Raw genomic sequence first — 16147 nt, forward strand, 5'->3', positions numbered from 1 at the left:
GTGCAGCCCTAATAGTTTTAATGGAATCAATGTCTGCGTGCGCTAGAATGAACAAATCGTCAGCAAAGCATAAATGGGTTACCTCCTCTACCTCACAGAATGGGTGAAAGATGTATGGACGATTCTTTCGAAACATCGCGAAGATGCTCTCAAAGATCACCATGATAGCTATGAAAAGGTAAGAAGAGAGGGGGTCCCCTTGCCTTACCCTGTTTTCCCCCTTGAAATAGCCTCTGTGGACTCCATTGATGTTAACAACAAAACAGGATGATGAAACGCACTACATAATTCAATCAATAAAAATTATAGGAAAAGCAAAAACAATTAGAAAGTCCCGAATGGCTTCCCATCTAATAGAGTCGAAAGCTTTCTTGATATCTATTTTGAAGCCACTCTCGGGGATATTTCTTTTTCCCGTAGCCTTTTAATAGGCTCTGCATGAGAAGAATATTATGAGAGATTGTCCTATCGGGGATGAATGCAGATTAGTTAAAATTTATAATTTTTCCAATGACATTTTTAAATCGTTTAGAAATGATTTTTGAAATTATTTTATAAATCACATTGCAGCAAGAAATTTGTCTGAAATCTTGTACTTTCTCGGGTGCCGTAGTTTTGGGGATCAAGGTTAGGACCGCTGTATTCCATTGCTTTAACATCTTCATGTTCTTGAAAAACTCCAGAACCCCATCGGTAACGTCTTTACCCACAACCAACCAATTGTCTTTGAAGAACAGAGCATTAAACCCATAAGGACCCAGACTTTTATTCCCATCAATACTAAACAGAGCTTCTTTAACCTCAACCCTCGTGACCACCCTTATCAGCTCGCGACTATCTTCTGTAGAGATTTTCCTATCAATAATCTGATACAAGGTATCGATACCCAAATCTTGTACACCCTTTTGACCATGGACATATTCACCATCATCATTCATAAGCCTGTATACATTGTTTCTCATGTTTCTACCCTTGCATTTTCTATAGAAGAAAGTTGTGTTTTTGTCACCCAACGAGAGTCAGCTCTGTCTTGATTTCTGTCTAACAAAATTCTCCTCAAGCTGACTCAGCTTCTTGAAGTTTTCAAGCGCATCCCTTTCTGTTTCATTGAGTTGTTCATCACTATCATCCCTTAATAACCTTTTCTGAACTTCTTCTAGTTCTTCTCTAGCAGCCAGAACTCTATTAGAGATATTGCTGAACTTCTTCTTCTCAAAGCTTTGAAGATGATTCTTCAGGAGCTTAGGATTCTTAGAAACCATGTACATGTTGGATCCCCTGACATCTGTAAACCATACGCTTTCGAGAATACCCTTGAATTTTTTGTTTTCCATCCAGAAATTGAAAAATTTAAAGGGCTTTTTGAACATTTCTTCCTTTTCCCAGAATAATTTAATCGGGCAGTGATCAGATATACCCGGATTCAGAATGTGAAGTTGACTTTTTGGAAATTGGTTAATCTAATTCTCATTTACTAGACATCTGTCAATTCTACTTCTTCTAATTTGCTCATTCCCTATCGTAGAAGACCAAGTGAAGAAATTCCTAGAATTTGTAGGCTCGATAGAACCTATATCTCTGATGCAATCATTAAAGTCAATCATATCCCGAGTTATTTCAGATTTTGGACTACGATCAGATTCGTTTCTAGTTACGTTGTAATCACCGAGGACAGCCCAAGATTTATCACTACTGATCCAGTTTCTAAGACAATTCCAGAAGAGTCTTCTGTCGGTGTTTGAGTTGGTAACATAAACAATAGCAAGATTAAACACGATTCTTGTGATTCTGTCTTTGACCTACACCAAGATTGCTTGATCATTCGAAAAGAGAGCACTGACCTCAACAACTTTGTTATCCCAGATAACCCAGATTCTGTCCGTTTTGTCATTTGAGTTGTGAATGATTTCTCAGTTGCTATCAATACAAAGTTTTCTAACCTTCTTAACGTTCCGACTTTTGGATTTTGTCTTAAGAATACCCATAATAGTGATCTTCTGGTTCTCATTGATCCTCCTGATTTCTTTGCAATTCAGAGGGTCATTGAGTCCCCTTATATTCCATGTCACTATATTCATGAATGGATATAAGTGTTGGGTTCCTGACTTTCTAGACTGTCCTGGACCTCTTCATCAGAGAAATTGTCAGCATCACTTTCCTCGTTATCCTCAATGACTACAACTTGATTACATGGAATACTATTGTCATTGAATGGGGGTTGCCTCACATAGATCTCATCTTCTCCCGTTATAGAGTCAATGGCTTCTAAATCTAGGATCTTTCTGCTTTGTCTTCGATTTTCAGCTTGTTCTTCTTTAGTAGGTCTTTTCTGACTTTAAACCTCTTCGCTATTGGATTCATGTCTGTTATCAATTTTAATTCGCCCTACTTCAAAACCAAGGCTCACTGCCTTATTTAAGATCAAATTGTCTTCTTCTGCACTTGATCTTTTGATTTCATAAAACCCAAGATTTATTAGTCCATTCTCAAGAGCTTCCTTATTGTTTGTTAGTTTTTCAATGTTTTTTTGTCCAGGATTCTCCTGTTCATTATCTCGAAAGGTGGCTCTGAGCCCATGAATCGGGTCATTTCGAATTCTTATGACATTGCCTTTTCGGTTCCTACTTGCATTCCAAGAATTGTGAAGAGTGGACTCATGACCTATTGGAGTGTCATCAGACCCAATTTTGCTTATTTCATATGGGCTAAGTATTCCTCGTCCTATAGATCTTTGAATTTCATAAACTTTTAGAATCAGGACCTGTAGTTGCATCAAGACTAGTTCTTTGATCAGAATTGGGACCAGTAGAGTTAGGACCAACAATATTATCATCCACAATAATAGGAATTGTGCTGGTATCAGAACCAATATAGTCGGGACCAGCAATGGTTGCAACTTTTTCATCAGGACCAGTAGTAGCAAGTCCGGTAGCTTGAGTAGTATCAGGATCAGCAAGTCTAGGACCAGGCTTAACATGGTCAATGTGGTTAGGTACGGTTGCATTATGAGAAGCTCTAGGACCGGTGTGGCTATGTACAGCTTTATCAGGACCGATACCTTGACCAGAACCGACGTTTTGAACAGGACCTATTCTTGAGAAAATAGAATACCTAAGACCGGTGCCCTGAAGATGACCGATAGGATCAGCGTTAGTAGGGCCAACTTGTACCCTTACCCACTTCATTCTTTTTCCTATCTTTCTCCTTACCCTTATATGTTCTTGCTTTTGGTTGCCCATCCTATCATTATCAGTGCGTTCATTGTTGTTAAGTTCAGACCTGTTCACATTTCTCTCAACCTGAGTCTGGTTAGAGTCATTGATACCGCATTCCTGAGTGTTGTTATTGGCCTTCAATTTTAGATTATTATTGAATGGACATTTATTCGTAGCGTGTGTGAAAGTGCTACACCATATACATCGATTTGGTTTCCATTCGTATTGTACTCCAATGTCAAATAAATTTCACAGTCTATCTTTAAGTTCAAGCTTGATTGGAAGAGAGCTACTTGAATGGATTTCGACACTAACTCTGGCCACAGATGCACGCTCGTAGCCTTCCATTGTTGGGTCAAACATAAGTGGTTTGCCTATAATGCTTGAAATATAGGTCAGGCCCATTATATCTTCCTTGGATTTTTGATATAACAATATTAAGATAGTATTAATTATTATTTATTTATTTATTAAAATGTAAGAAGCTAACACGATCATCAATGTAATGATTCCACTTCAATTAAAGACATTTTATTTAGTGAGAATTGAAATTAAACCTGCACGACTTTTGTCCGTCATTTGCCATAATATTGTCGGGTGGAGTACTCATGGAAATGATGGGTGTCTAATGTGTATGAAAAAGTCAAAATCTTTTCGATTAATACAATCAGAAAACTTGCTATTTTGATTGTCATGTACAATTCTTTATAGAGCATCCTTATAGAAATGACACAAAATATTTTGTAAAAGACGGTGTGAAAACAACTCTTCATCCACATATAAAAGATGACAATGAAATATTGTTGAAAATTTCTCATTACGAACTTGCTAGTGAAAATCTCCATGAATATCCTCGTGGATTTGATGATTATTACAAGTGGACTAAGGGGAGTATCTTCTGGAAGCTTCCATATTGGATAAAATTTCTCATTCGACATAACTTGGATTTTATACATATTGAAAAAAAGGTTGTTGAAAATATTATAAATATGGTTATGAATGTAAATGCTAAGAAGAATGATAACATTAACGCTAAGAAGTATACGTTTCTTGTTTGCAAATCATCCATAGATATATGTTGATCCATATACAATGTCTCATAAGCCTAAGAAGATTGCTTACACTTAGACGAGGGCTGAAAACATGATAATTTGCAAATAATTAAAAACGTTGAAATTCTCAGATGGTTATGTGTCATATTTGTCACGATACATTGCACCAGCGAAGGTAGGTTGATTGGATTCAAAAGTCGTGTTGTCAATATTTTTTAGAAAGATTATTCTCAATTGCATTTAGACGAATATTACGTACCTAAATTCAAATGTAGACTAAAAAACAATAGTGAAGTTAAACTATTTATGAGAGGCAAAAATATGATCAAACCTAAAATCATTCCAACAAAGAACAAGAAAAAATAAATTTAATATAAAAATCATCAATGAAGTTTTCTGATATTTTTTGGGAATGGTAGAACTCAAGTTAAGCAACCTAATAAGTTTAGTAAAATAGAGGAATTATCCCAAATGATTCCTAAAATGAAAATAATTTCTAGAATTGGTTAGAAAAATATTTAAAATCATTTTTCTATTTTTTCGTAATTTTAGAAAATCATTTAAGGAATTGAAATAGTGAAGCAAACGGGGCCTAAAATTCAGTGTGAATATAGGTTCGGGTAAAGATCGATGTGTTGAGAGGCTTGGGCTCGGTTCTGGTGAGATCGAGGGCCAGGAGTGATTTGGGAACATGCATGAATTCGGAAGCCCGGACCAATAGGTAGAGAGGAGGTCGCGGTTTTGAATCCTCGGCCTCCCCTATAATTCTTTTATTATCTTCATTCTTGTTAAAATGCCAAAATAGTTTAGCTTACTAATATGTAATGACAAATTTAATGAATTGGATACTTATTTATAGTGATATATTTGGACACGGCCTATTTCTTTGTAGAATAAAGTGTGAGCTAGGATATTAATAATTCACTTGAGGTTCAGATTAAAAAAAAAGAAACATTCAAAATCTTCTTTAATGTTTTTGTTTTCTTGGGTAATACAATTATATATTGATACTTAATTCAATCAAACATTTCGTAATAAGACAAATTTGAACATTACAATTTTGATTGAATTAGTGTTTGTGTTAATAGGTTTTACTAAACCTGTTCATCAAATTTAATCTTGAGAATGCTAATTATTATATTATAATTCATAAATGAAGAAAGTTATAAAGATTAAGAATTCGATTATCAAAGAGATTAATTAAAAAATCAACTCATACTATTAATAAAAAAAATATATATTTAAGAAACTAGCAACACCAATGACATTTAGACAATTTTAGTGAACTAATATAAAATAAAATAAAATCATAAAAGTCAATCAAACTTGTAAAACATATATCTTATAATAGTAGTAGAGAGTAATAATAAAGATTAAAACTATATGTAAGAGTCCTAAATCTCAATTATTAATAAATAAGAGCTTGATTTAAATCAAGCATCATTTGAGAGGAAGTAAGGTCTCAATATAAGGTACAATTATCATTGAACTAGGAATACCATACAATTCAAAATTTGTTATTTTATTAGTAACAAGGTTAATAGAGATGAGTTTTCCATCACTATTTTGAAGGAATAACTCATCATTCTCCTCTTCCTTGTCCATGTATTTCCAAAACGTTACCGGTGTACACTGATATCGCGACAAGGGTTCATCAGATTTGATAGTGTATTGCTTAGTCCAAGATTCCTTGGCCCCATATTCATTCATAAGCCATATATCGGTAAGACGGTTTGGAACAGGGGTGTCGTATTTATCTACCAACAAGGCTAGATATCCCCTAAGGTTAAACCATAGTGCATTAAATAAACGAATAATTCCAGATGGCAATGGAAGACGTCCTAATATTTCTGATCTTGCATCCAATGTGATCAAAGAATCTCCATTAATAGATAAGTGAAAAACTCCATTTAATAACAAGTGGCACCAATTACTAAAATCTTTATACATTGTCTTGCTTTTCCTCCAACAATTCTCCCTTGAGTCGTATATTTCAAACACAAGTTTAACGTCTACAAAACCTCGATCATGTTCACTGTATCCAATCAAGAGAATAACCGCCCTAAAAACCTTGTAATGTTGTAGGGCTCCTCGAGGAGGCTGATTTGAATTGGACTGATGATCATCAAACCAAACACCCAAAACGTAAGAATCTGTATCGTCTGCACATGGGTATGAAAAGGATGAGAAAGGTAACCTTTGAGATTCTCTAGTGGAGGGGTTAACCAAAAGTATGTCCATCTCATTCGAGATACATATAATTCCGTCGTAAACATTTTTTAACCTAAATGAATGATGACAGTAAAATCTCACGCTTGGAATCATTGATGATGAGAAGGGGACATCAGATTTTTCCTCTCCATCAATAGTGGCTATTAGTTCGTTGCATTTTCTCTTTACAGTAAGAAATGAAATCAAGACATCAGGGTATTGATCAGGATAAATGTAGTGGCCTGGTCCTTCATAAAATTCTGAATCGAATTTAAGGAAGATGAAAGATGACCCACCTTCCTTGTCATTTTTCTTTCTACATGCTCGATGGTTATCATAAAGAGAAATAAAATTAGAACTTCGTAGCATAAAGTTCCATTTTTTGCATACGGATCGGCATACTATAACATATTTGACTGGCAACTTTAAAATAATATTTAATATCAGATCATCGGGAATAAAAGAACGGATTTTCATTTGGGTATAGCCAAAGGAACCTGAAACAAACCAAATCAATCAAATTAACTTTTGTTCAAATATCTTTATCAACTCCAAAGCATATAACTAGATTTATATTTATCAAGCATTGGAAGCAACAATGACTATTAGTCAGATTAGCAATGAATAAATTAATGTAGCTATGGACATTTAGAGACGGTGATTTTGATCTATAGCGACGTTTTCCTTGATAATTCATACACTATTGGTTATTGGTTGCCATAAGGCTAAAGTGATGTATAATAAGATAAATTCTTTATGGATATCAAATAATTTATTGCATTTGAAGGAATGCCCGCAGTCTAATATCTTTTAATATGAACAATAATTAGTAATAGTAAACAAAATAAGGTTGAAAAAAACTTACAGACTTAAAGTGATAAGAAAGTAGAAGACAAGCAAAATATCAAATGAAAGTTCTCCATTTAAAGAGCACTTATAATATGATGAGTTAGTTAGCACAAGAAAGAAAAGTTCAATCCTAAACCCAATTAAATTCCTAATTTCTTGGTCAACTTATAAAAATATTGCAGCTTTATTTATATATATATATTCAAATATGTTAATTTTATTTATTATTTGACCAGTTAATATTGATTTAGATTTATATAATATTTTTTTAAATGTCCTTATATATTAAAAATAATAATAATAGTTAGTATAGGTAGGTTCTCCTGAATTGTATTACAAACTTTCCAGCAGACTTGTTCCTCACCCGAGTGAATCCCAGTTTTTAAGTAAATATAATATAATATAATATTTTTTTTTAGTTTCATAATATTTTTTTGTTTAATGAATTTTTCTAAGCAAGTGTACAAATTGGAAAATAAATAATTTTATTTATTTGGTATTTACAGCTTTAACGCACTTTTTTTTTATTTTTTTTAGGATGATTGTGGATTAGATTGTCAGTTTTTCTTTTATAAATTTATATTTAGTCATACTACTTATGTTAACGATTAGATTAAGTTATTTTTCCATCAAAAAATTCGTTTGATTTGGCATTTGAATGTCAATTCTATTGGGTCAGTTATATATATATATATAATATTACGAAACTAAGTATGAAATACTTTTTTTTAAAATTTGAGCGTGAAGATTTGAACCCTAAACTTGTGTAACATGAGTAATATGCTTCACAATGAGTTATGAATCTCCACACTAAAATATGAAATACTAATTTATAAATAAAATTTTAATAAATTATTTTAATTTATTTTAAAATTATTAATGTTTTATTTTAGAAAAAAACAAATTAAACTATTAATTAAATCAAAATGAGTTTTAATAGAAAAGTTGAACATTTAATAGAAAAGTTGAACATTAAATACAATAATGTTCAACTTTTCTATTAAATATGTGTGTCAAAATTTTAATTCATAACAAATAAATATTTACTTTATTATTAGCCCAGGTGAACGAACCATTTATAAAGAAATTTAAAATATTTATATATATTTTATCAATTGTTTTAAGAGTAGTCAACCGAACCACCGAATATGCTTAATACAAAAATAGTTAAACGGTCAAAACAAATTGGTTTATAATTGGTTTTTCATCAATTTGGTTCAATTTTATTTACCTTCCTAACTTAGGTCGTTATAATAAATCAAGACTATACAATTCACCATATATACGGTGGATTGAATTTATCCTATTGGTCGGTTTTATAATTGTTTAGATATTCAACCATATACATATAATAATTCATATTTTATATATTTTAAATTAATTTTAAAACAACTAAAAACACTAATAGAATAATAATTCAAACAATTTCTCTCTTTCAACAAAATAAAACATAAAACTCAAGTTTTTTTAAGGATACAGGTATATTAAAAATAATAAAAAATCGTTTAAACATAACGACAAAACTTGACCTGAAAATAAAAAATTAAAAAAAACGTTACTTAATAGGTTATCGAACTTGTAAATTATCGAGAAGAACGATTAATCCACAACGGACTCTACTGTCTTTCCGAAACGAATATTAAAAAATATAATTATGAATGATATGCATTGGACAACTATGATCATTGAAAGTTCGACGATTTCTCTACAATTAGTTCCTTACAATTTGGTTTTAAGGTTAATAAGTATCTTCTATAAATAATATATTTGTGATATATATATATATATACCTTTAAGTTTATTAAAATATTTAAATTTATCTCTTAGAATTATAAATCAATGGTATAGCGTAAGAATTGTGCCTTAAGGTTGTTGTAAGGAACGCGTGAAATGACGTAAGCAATAAAGAAGACAGAGATTTTAACGTAGTTCATGACCAAGATAAAATTTGGCTACAACTATCAGAAAGAGAGAATCTTATTAGGAGATTAGAACAAATATTACATCAAGACAAATCAGGGTTATAACACGAGTTTAAATAACACTCGGTTCCCCGAAACCTAACAAATACTGAAAATGATGCTCTCAAAGTAAAGACTTTAGCTTTCTATACACCTTTAAATAAACTTCAACTAGCACTACAAAAAAACGCTTTATTAGCGACACAAATTTACCGACGGTTATGGATTGTCGGTGATGTGCGACGGATGTTGCGACTCAAAATATGATCTGTCACAAATATTAATAAATGAAAGAATTTGGACGGATTTAACCACGAATTGGACAGAATAAAATATTACATAATTTTATCTTCAGCAAAAGTCATCAGTATTTTGAATTATCCCAAATTTCATAGCAACTTTTCATATAATTCTTTTCACATTAAACCATTTCCTATGTAATCAGCCTTAGTTTAGGCAGATATTTCTATCAAAGTTTAGTATAATAATTTAAAAGTATAAAAAATTGAAGGACTTATATGTTAAAATATTAAATATCGTCGAAAATTATGTTAAAAATATTAGATATTAAATTTGAAAATAATAAATTTATAAGTATAAAAACCATTAGTATCTGTATTGCAAAATATTATCGTCAAAAAATTTATCAAAAGATTTGGATAATATAGATCGTAGTGACAGTAGAAACATTTTATAAAATTATTTTACTTTTACAATATTTTTTCATTTCTTCATAGAGAAGAATAAAGCAGTTTTGGATCTGATTATGCGGGCAATTTGATGAAATGGCCCTCATAAGTGCCTTAATTTCAAAAAAGGCATGCGCTTGTTAATGTTTGTAAAATGGGAATTTTTGCCCTACGAAAATTCTGAAATACCCCTCGCGCGCCTGATTTACAGCTCATTTACGAGAAATGTTATTCACGCATTTTCATCTAAAATGCGTGAGTTGATTAACGTATTTTAGATGAAAATGCGTGAATGGTACATTTCTCGCATTTGGTATTTCTCGCATTTGGTATTTCTCGCATTTGGTATTTCTCGCATTTGGTATTTCTCGCATTTGATGTTTTAGAAATTATCATATTCCGTTTTCATATATTTTACACAATTCTCGCATATACGATTGAATAGACTACGAAAGAAGACAATTAGGGTTTCATATCGATTTACAATAAACTACGAAAGAAGACGATTGAAGAATCTCTGCGACTGCGATTCTACAAGGAATAGAAAGAGAGAATGAAACCTGTGGTAGGAATGGTGGTTTCAAACGAGATGCGGAAATCGGTAGTGGTGATAGTGGCGTATGCTTCTCAAGGTTATAATTCTCGGCGACAGCGGGTAAGACCTAAAAACACCTACAATTTCAACCATTCGAATCATTTACTTGAGATATCATGTTGGCTGCTCGTAGATTTGAAATATTTACTTTCTGAATTTGGTCAAAACATGCCCGTCTATAGAATTTCAACTTTTGATTTCGTTTGTATATTAAGGTTCGAGGTTTTGATTTGTTAGACATGGATATATCTTTCATCTTCTTCTGGTAGGTCGGGAAGACGTCATTGATGAATCAATAAGAATCATTTGGAGCCCTACATTCTGATGATGAATATTTCTTTTGTTGAAGTTCTTGGATGTATTTCTTTGTCCAGTGTTTTATTTATCGCTTCGACTCTGTAGGTATGTGAATCGTAAGTTTAACAATCAATATAAGGCTACCATTGGAGATGATTTCCTTACTAAAGAAGTTCAGCAGTTTGAAGTTTGAAGACATAGTCTTCACTTTGCAGGTCAACTTTCTTCACTATTAGATTTTGATTGGATTATTTAATTGGTATGTAATGTCAGCACTAGATTCTTCTTTTCAAGATCCTTATACACATTAAAATAATGTATTTGGTGGCCACAAAAGGATAATGAGGTTAATTTTCGTGCCATTTTCTTTAGGGTTTAACAACGGGATTCAAACACCTAATGATTTGAAATGAATAAAATGTTTATGTTGAATATGCCAATATGGTCCTATATACTTGATATAATAGCTAGATGATAATTTCTATTAATTTTTCATTCTTTAATAAGTTGAACATGGAAATGTCAGTTCGGTAATGGACTAAATGTCTCACTTCTATTTCCAATTTTCATCACACAAGTTGTTATACATTTAATTTCTCAATATTTTTAGTATAGTAATCAATCCCTGCAGATATGGAACACAGCAGGACAAGAAATGTTCCAAAGCCTTGGCGTGGCTTTTTATCGAGGGGTTGATTGATGTGTTCTCGTCTATGATGTTAATGTGATTAAGTCGTTTTTGCTTCAGGTACTAACTATTTTGGTTAAAAAATTCATAAATTTACTGAACTAACTATTTTGTTCGTTTTTTGGGGTCTTTTAGGCTAGCTCACATGACCCTGAGAACTTTTCATTTGTAGTCCTAGGTAACAAGGTAGATGTTGATGGTGGCAACAACAGGGTGGTATGTTTGAATCATTTTTTGACATCAGAAAATAACTTAAAATAATTCCTGACTTATTTTGGCTACTGATCACTGTATACATACTACTCTCTGAATTTCAGGTTTTAGAGAAGAAAGCAAGGGCATGGTGCGCTTCTAAGGGTAACATACCTTATTTTGAGACTTCTGCAAAAGATGGCTTGAATGTTGAAACTGCGTTTGAGTGTATAGCTAAAAATGTTCTGAAAAATGAGATAAATTATGAAGCATGTACATTGCTTTAATATGTTCTTTAATATTGCATTTATCCACAATTCAATTGTGTTTTCAATTATAAGACCTTATGTCTTTTAGGACATTATTTGTATTGGATTACATGTACTTGATTTTATAATTACATTTACACCTTCCTTCCCCACACTAGTCCATATCACAACCATAATCCAGATGATGTCAGCTTCTATACTTTCACAGAATTATCACATCCACCAGACACCAGCTTCTAAATAGAAGGGGCCCAAGAAACTGATGTTACTCCTACAGGATGAGCCTGCTCTTTCATGGAATTATCCCAACCACCGTCGGATCTAGAAGTGAAAATTGAGATGTTTCCATCTGAAGATCCCAAGACAGACACAACCCGAATTCATGAGGAGCCCAAGCAATTGAGTTCACAAATGATTTATGGTCTGTGAATACATGTGCCTGAGCCCACTCGTTCTGATTGCCTTCTTTTCATATTATTACTCTATTGTTGTATCTGCATCTTTGTATATTTATCAGTTGGAAGGATTTTTAGACCATATTATTTTGTTTTAAAGATCTTTTTCTATGTAAATAAAATTTTGAAGAGTACCAATACTGTATAAATACTAGAATATGTTAATACAAACTTTGCCTTTGTAAAGTAAAAAATAAACTGAGACAGAAACAATAAATTCTTACACTACATTAAAATTCAAAAAAAATTTGAACGAATAGAGCCTTCAAATTTCTATATAAGTTAGTTCCTAGTTCACAAGGCATCGTGAGCAGCAATTCTGCTTACAATGGCTACAGAGGATATCCCTAGTTCGAGTCCAGATATTTTGTAGTGCTGAGAAAGAAAGAGCAATTAGTCATCCTCCTCCTCTTCCTCGAGTCTTTTAATAAAGCATGAAATAGACGCACAAAACAGATAAATAATACCTTCTGAATCTGAGATTGATTTGCTCTTGCTTGAAGTTCGTCTAAGTAAATTTCTTTCCCTCCTTGACAAGTTTTTCAATGGCTTTCATCTGAAATTAATGTCAACAACAACAACAACTTGGCATACACTATCTTGGAAGGATTAAATAAATTACCAATAAAAACAGGATAAAAAAATAGGCTTACCGAAAATACTGCTGAGATCATCTTGCGTGCAAACCACCTCTTATGCATTGCTGCTTGAGCAGCTGTAGAAGCTTGAATGGTTTCGAATCGAAGATATACATAACCAGCACTATTCCTGTATTCAGTGAATTGGGGATCATCAAATTAGTTTTAAAGTAAGCTAAACTCAATAATATTCTTGCATATTCTTTTCCGATATCAAATGCATCAATAAACATACTTGTCAACATGAATATGCAGAACTGGACCATATTTGGAACATTCTGCCTCAACATCATCTTTGATTTTCAAATCATACTATGGGTCCATCTGCAACATAGTTGTAAAATCAAGTCTCAAAACAGGACAAAAAATTGATTTGGAAAAAAAGAAGAAAAAAATACCTCCATGGTCGGATCAAACATATTCTTCAAGAGGAGACATTCACTGGGGATTCCAATAGGCTCCGACACCACAATTGTTGGAAGAAGTGCAACAGGAATGGAAGCTTGTCCATTCATGGGTAAGGGTAAGGTAACAGCCTGTTGACCTGAAGCTACCCCATTTAGCTCTAGTACTCCCCAAGAATTAGAAGAGATTGTGATCAGAATATTTTCAAGATCATTATAATTTTTTGCAAATATAACAAATGTAGATTTTCACAATGGAAATCAACATTAACTTCTTTTAACAAGACAATTCAATATGTTTCAGAATACAACAAAAATAGAGACAAACCTTGTTGCGGTGCCACTCCTATCAAGCTTCTGCATGAGTTGGTAATAGTAACATCAATTTTCTATAAATTACCACCACTTTCATAACTCACCAGACCACCACCATTGTCATCATCAAAATCAACTGGTTTGGCACCTGAGTCTTGCACCCCAACATGATCAGTAATTGATGAAACCTGTATTAAATACTGAGATGTTAGCTCAGAAAACAACATGATATATATTTAGATAATTCATTGCCTATTAGTATACGCTTACCTTGATAACCCTAACGGCAATCTCTAACTGCCTATTCAAAGTTACAGTCGCCTTGTCATCTTCAAGTTTGGAAAACTATAAAAGAAAAAAATAAATATATAGTTCTTAACTAAAGAACATATATGTTACACTGATTCTGCTCGTCGTGAGCCATGAATTTGGAGGTGCTCTTGATGTAACGATTGTAGAGTTTGTGATGAAAGAGCATGTCGACAACCACCATTACTGATTTCTGCATCTTGTTTGAAACCATCATTCCTACCACGGGTTTCATTTCTCTCTTTCTATTCCTTGTAGAATCGCAGTCGTAGAGATTCTTCAATCGTTTTCTTTCGTAGTCTATTATAGATCGATATGAAACCCTAGTCGTCTTCTTTCGTAGTCTATTCAATCGTATATGCGAGAATTGTGTAAAATATATGAAAACGGAATATGATAACTTTTAAAACATCAAATGCGAGAAATACCAAATGTGAGAAATACTAAATGCGAGAAATACCAAATGCGAGAAATATATCATTCACGCATTTTCATCTAAAACGTGTTAATCAACTCACGCATTTTAGATGAAAATGCGTTAATGATATTTCTCGTAAATGAGCGGTAAATCAGACGCGCAAGGGGTATTTCAAACTTTTCACAGGGCAAAAAGGCACATTTTACAAACATTAGTAGGCGCGGGCCTTTTTTGGAATTAAGGCACTTATAAGGGCCATTTCATCAAATTTCCCGGTTAAAGTATATCTTGTTTTTAATTTTCTTTTTAGATTATTTTAGGTTCATTTTAATTATCTTTTTTTAAATAACTTATTTATTTTATTAAATTGCAAATGTTTTTTTTTTCTTATTTCTTAAAATACATCACTTCTTCATGTGTTAAAATACATTCATTCTTCTCTTTATTTTTATTTTTATTTTTCATGTTCATAAGCTAAAGTATTCATATTTTTATTCTCAACAATTACAAAAAAAAATGTACAAAATAAATTAGGAATACTCTACACTTAAAAAAACAAGTATATGATGATCAAATTTATAAATATATATATATGATACCAATATTTATAGTGACATAAATTAAAATTTTCAACGATTTCTTATAAATATCCTCTTTTGGTGTGCCCACTGATTTAGTTGTTAACCCTTCTTCACCTTCAGTATTAGTGACAATCAAATTTGGATCCCCAATATTTATACATCAAAACCATATTTTTAGAATTTTTTATGAACCCATAATTTAATTGAAGATGTTTCATTTTCATAAAGTCAAAACAAATATTAATATTGAAAAATTATAAAATTAATAAAAACAATAAAATATAAAATGTACCAATTTGAATGCCAAGATCATTTGACAAATTGGTGTCAAAATTAGTCAAAGTGCTGATTTGGGGGCAAGAATTAGAATGAGGAGAAGAAGGAGGTCTACTCCTTTACTTTGTCAAGTAAACAAGGTTATTTTCGGTAATTATTGTGTCAATAATTTTTTTATTACATTGTAAGTTTTGTTGACAATTATACAGCGATATAAGTTCATATGGGCAATTTGATAAAATTGTCCTACTAATAGCCTTAATTTCAAAAAAGACATGTGTCTAATAATGTTTACAAAATGGGCATTTTCGCCCTGCGAGATGTCTGTCTTGCCCCTGTAACTGTACTTACTCGAATTACACTTACGCGAATTACACTTACGCGTAATATGTAATATGTAATATGCATACATTGAAAGACGCATATTACATATACGCGCATTATGTCATATGCGTCTTTCATACTATATAAAGCGCATAATCTTGACCCTCATTTTAAATCTCCAATTTTTAGGGTTCTGACTCTCTCTCAAACCCTATCCCATCCGATCTCGCTGCTCCGCTAAGGTAAGACATTCTCGTCTCAATGCATTCTTATGTATTTTAGGGTTTTGAATATTATCCAAGTGATATTATGTTGGATGCAGGATCTAGGGTTTTAAGGAAATCTTACAAGTTTATCTATGTAAAGATGATGACAATCAACAACACATGGGTTTGTACTTCATTGATCT

The 16147-nt window shown here is 32.2% G+C and overlaps 1 protein-coding gene, 1 long non-coding RNA gene and 1 pseudogene across 2 annotated transcripts; 1 reads left to right on the forward strand and 2 right to left on the reverse strand.

Annotated features, from left to right (window-relative positions):
• Window positions 1-2258: 2258 nt before the first annotated feature.
• On the forward strand, window positions 2259-12036 carry LOC124934607 (annotated as a pseudogene).
• Window positions 12037-13126: 1090 nt separating this feature from the next.
• LOC124930531 lies at window positions 13127-13613 on the reverse strand. Its single transcript, XR_007098675.1, has 3 exons — window positions 13510-13613; window positions 13347-13435; window positions 13127-13241 (listed from the first exon to the last, which is right to left on the reverse strand). It is a non-coding gene; the product is annotated as an uncharacterized LOC124930531 (long non-coding RNA).
• A 202-nt stretch (window positions 13614-13815) lies between these two features.
• LOC124934617 (30S ribosomal protein S17, chloroplastic-like) lies at window positions 13816-14353 on the reverse strand. The gene is made up of 4 exons (XM_047475144.1): window positions 14219-14353; window positions 14101-14175; window positions 13935-14018; window positions 13816-13872 (listed from the first exon to the last, which is right to left on the reverse strand). The coding sequence occupies exons 1-4, from the start codon at window positions 14351-14353 to the stop codon at window positions 13816-13818; spliced, it is 351 nt and encodes a 116-aa protein (XP_047331100.1).
• Window positions 14354-16147: the final 1794 nt, after the last annotated feature.

This window comes from Impatiens glandulifera, chromosome 1 (genome assembly GCF_907164915.1).
Source record: "Impatiens glandulifera chromosome 1, dImpGla2.1, whole genome shotgun sequence".
Classification (NCBI taxonomy): Eukaryota; Viridiplantae; Streptophyta; class Magnoliopsida; order Ericales; family Balsaminaceae; genus Impatiens; species Impatiens glandulifera.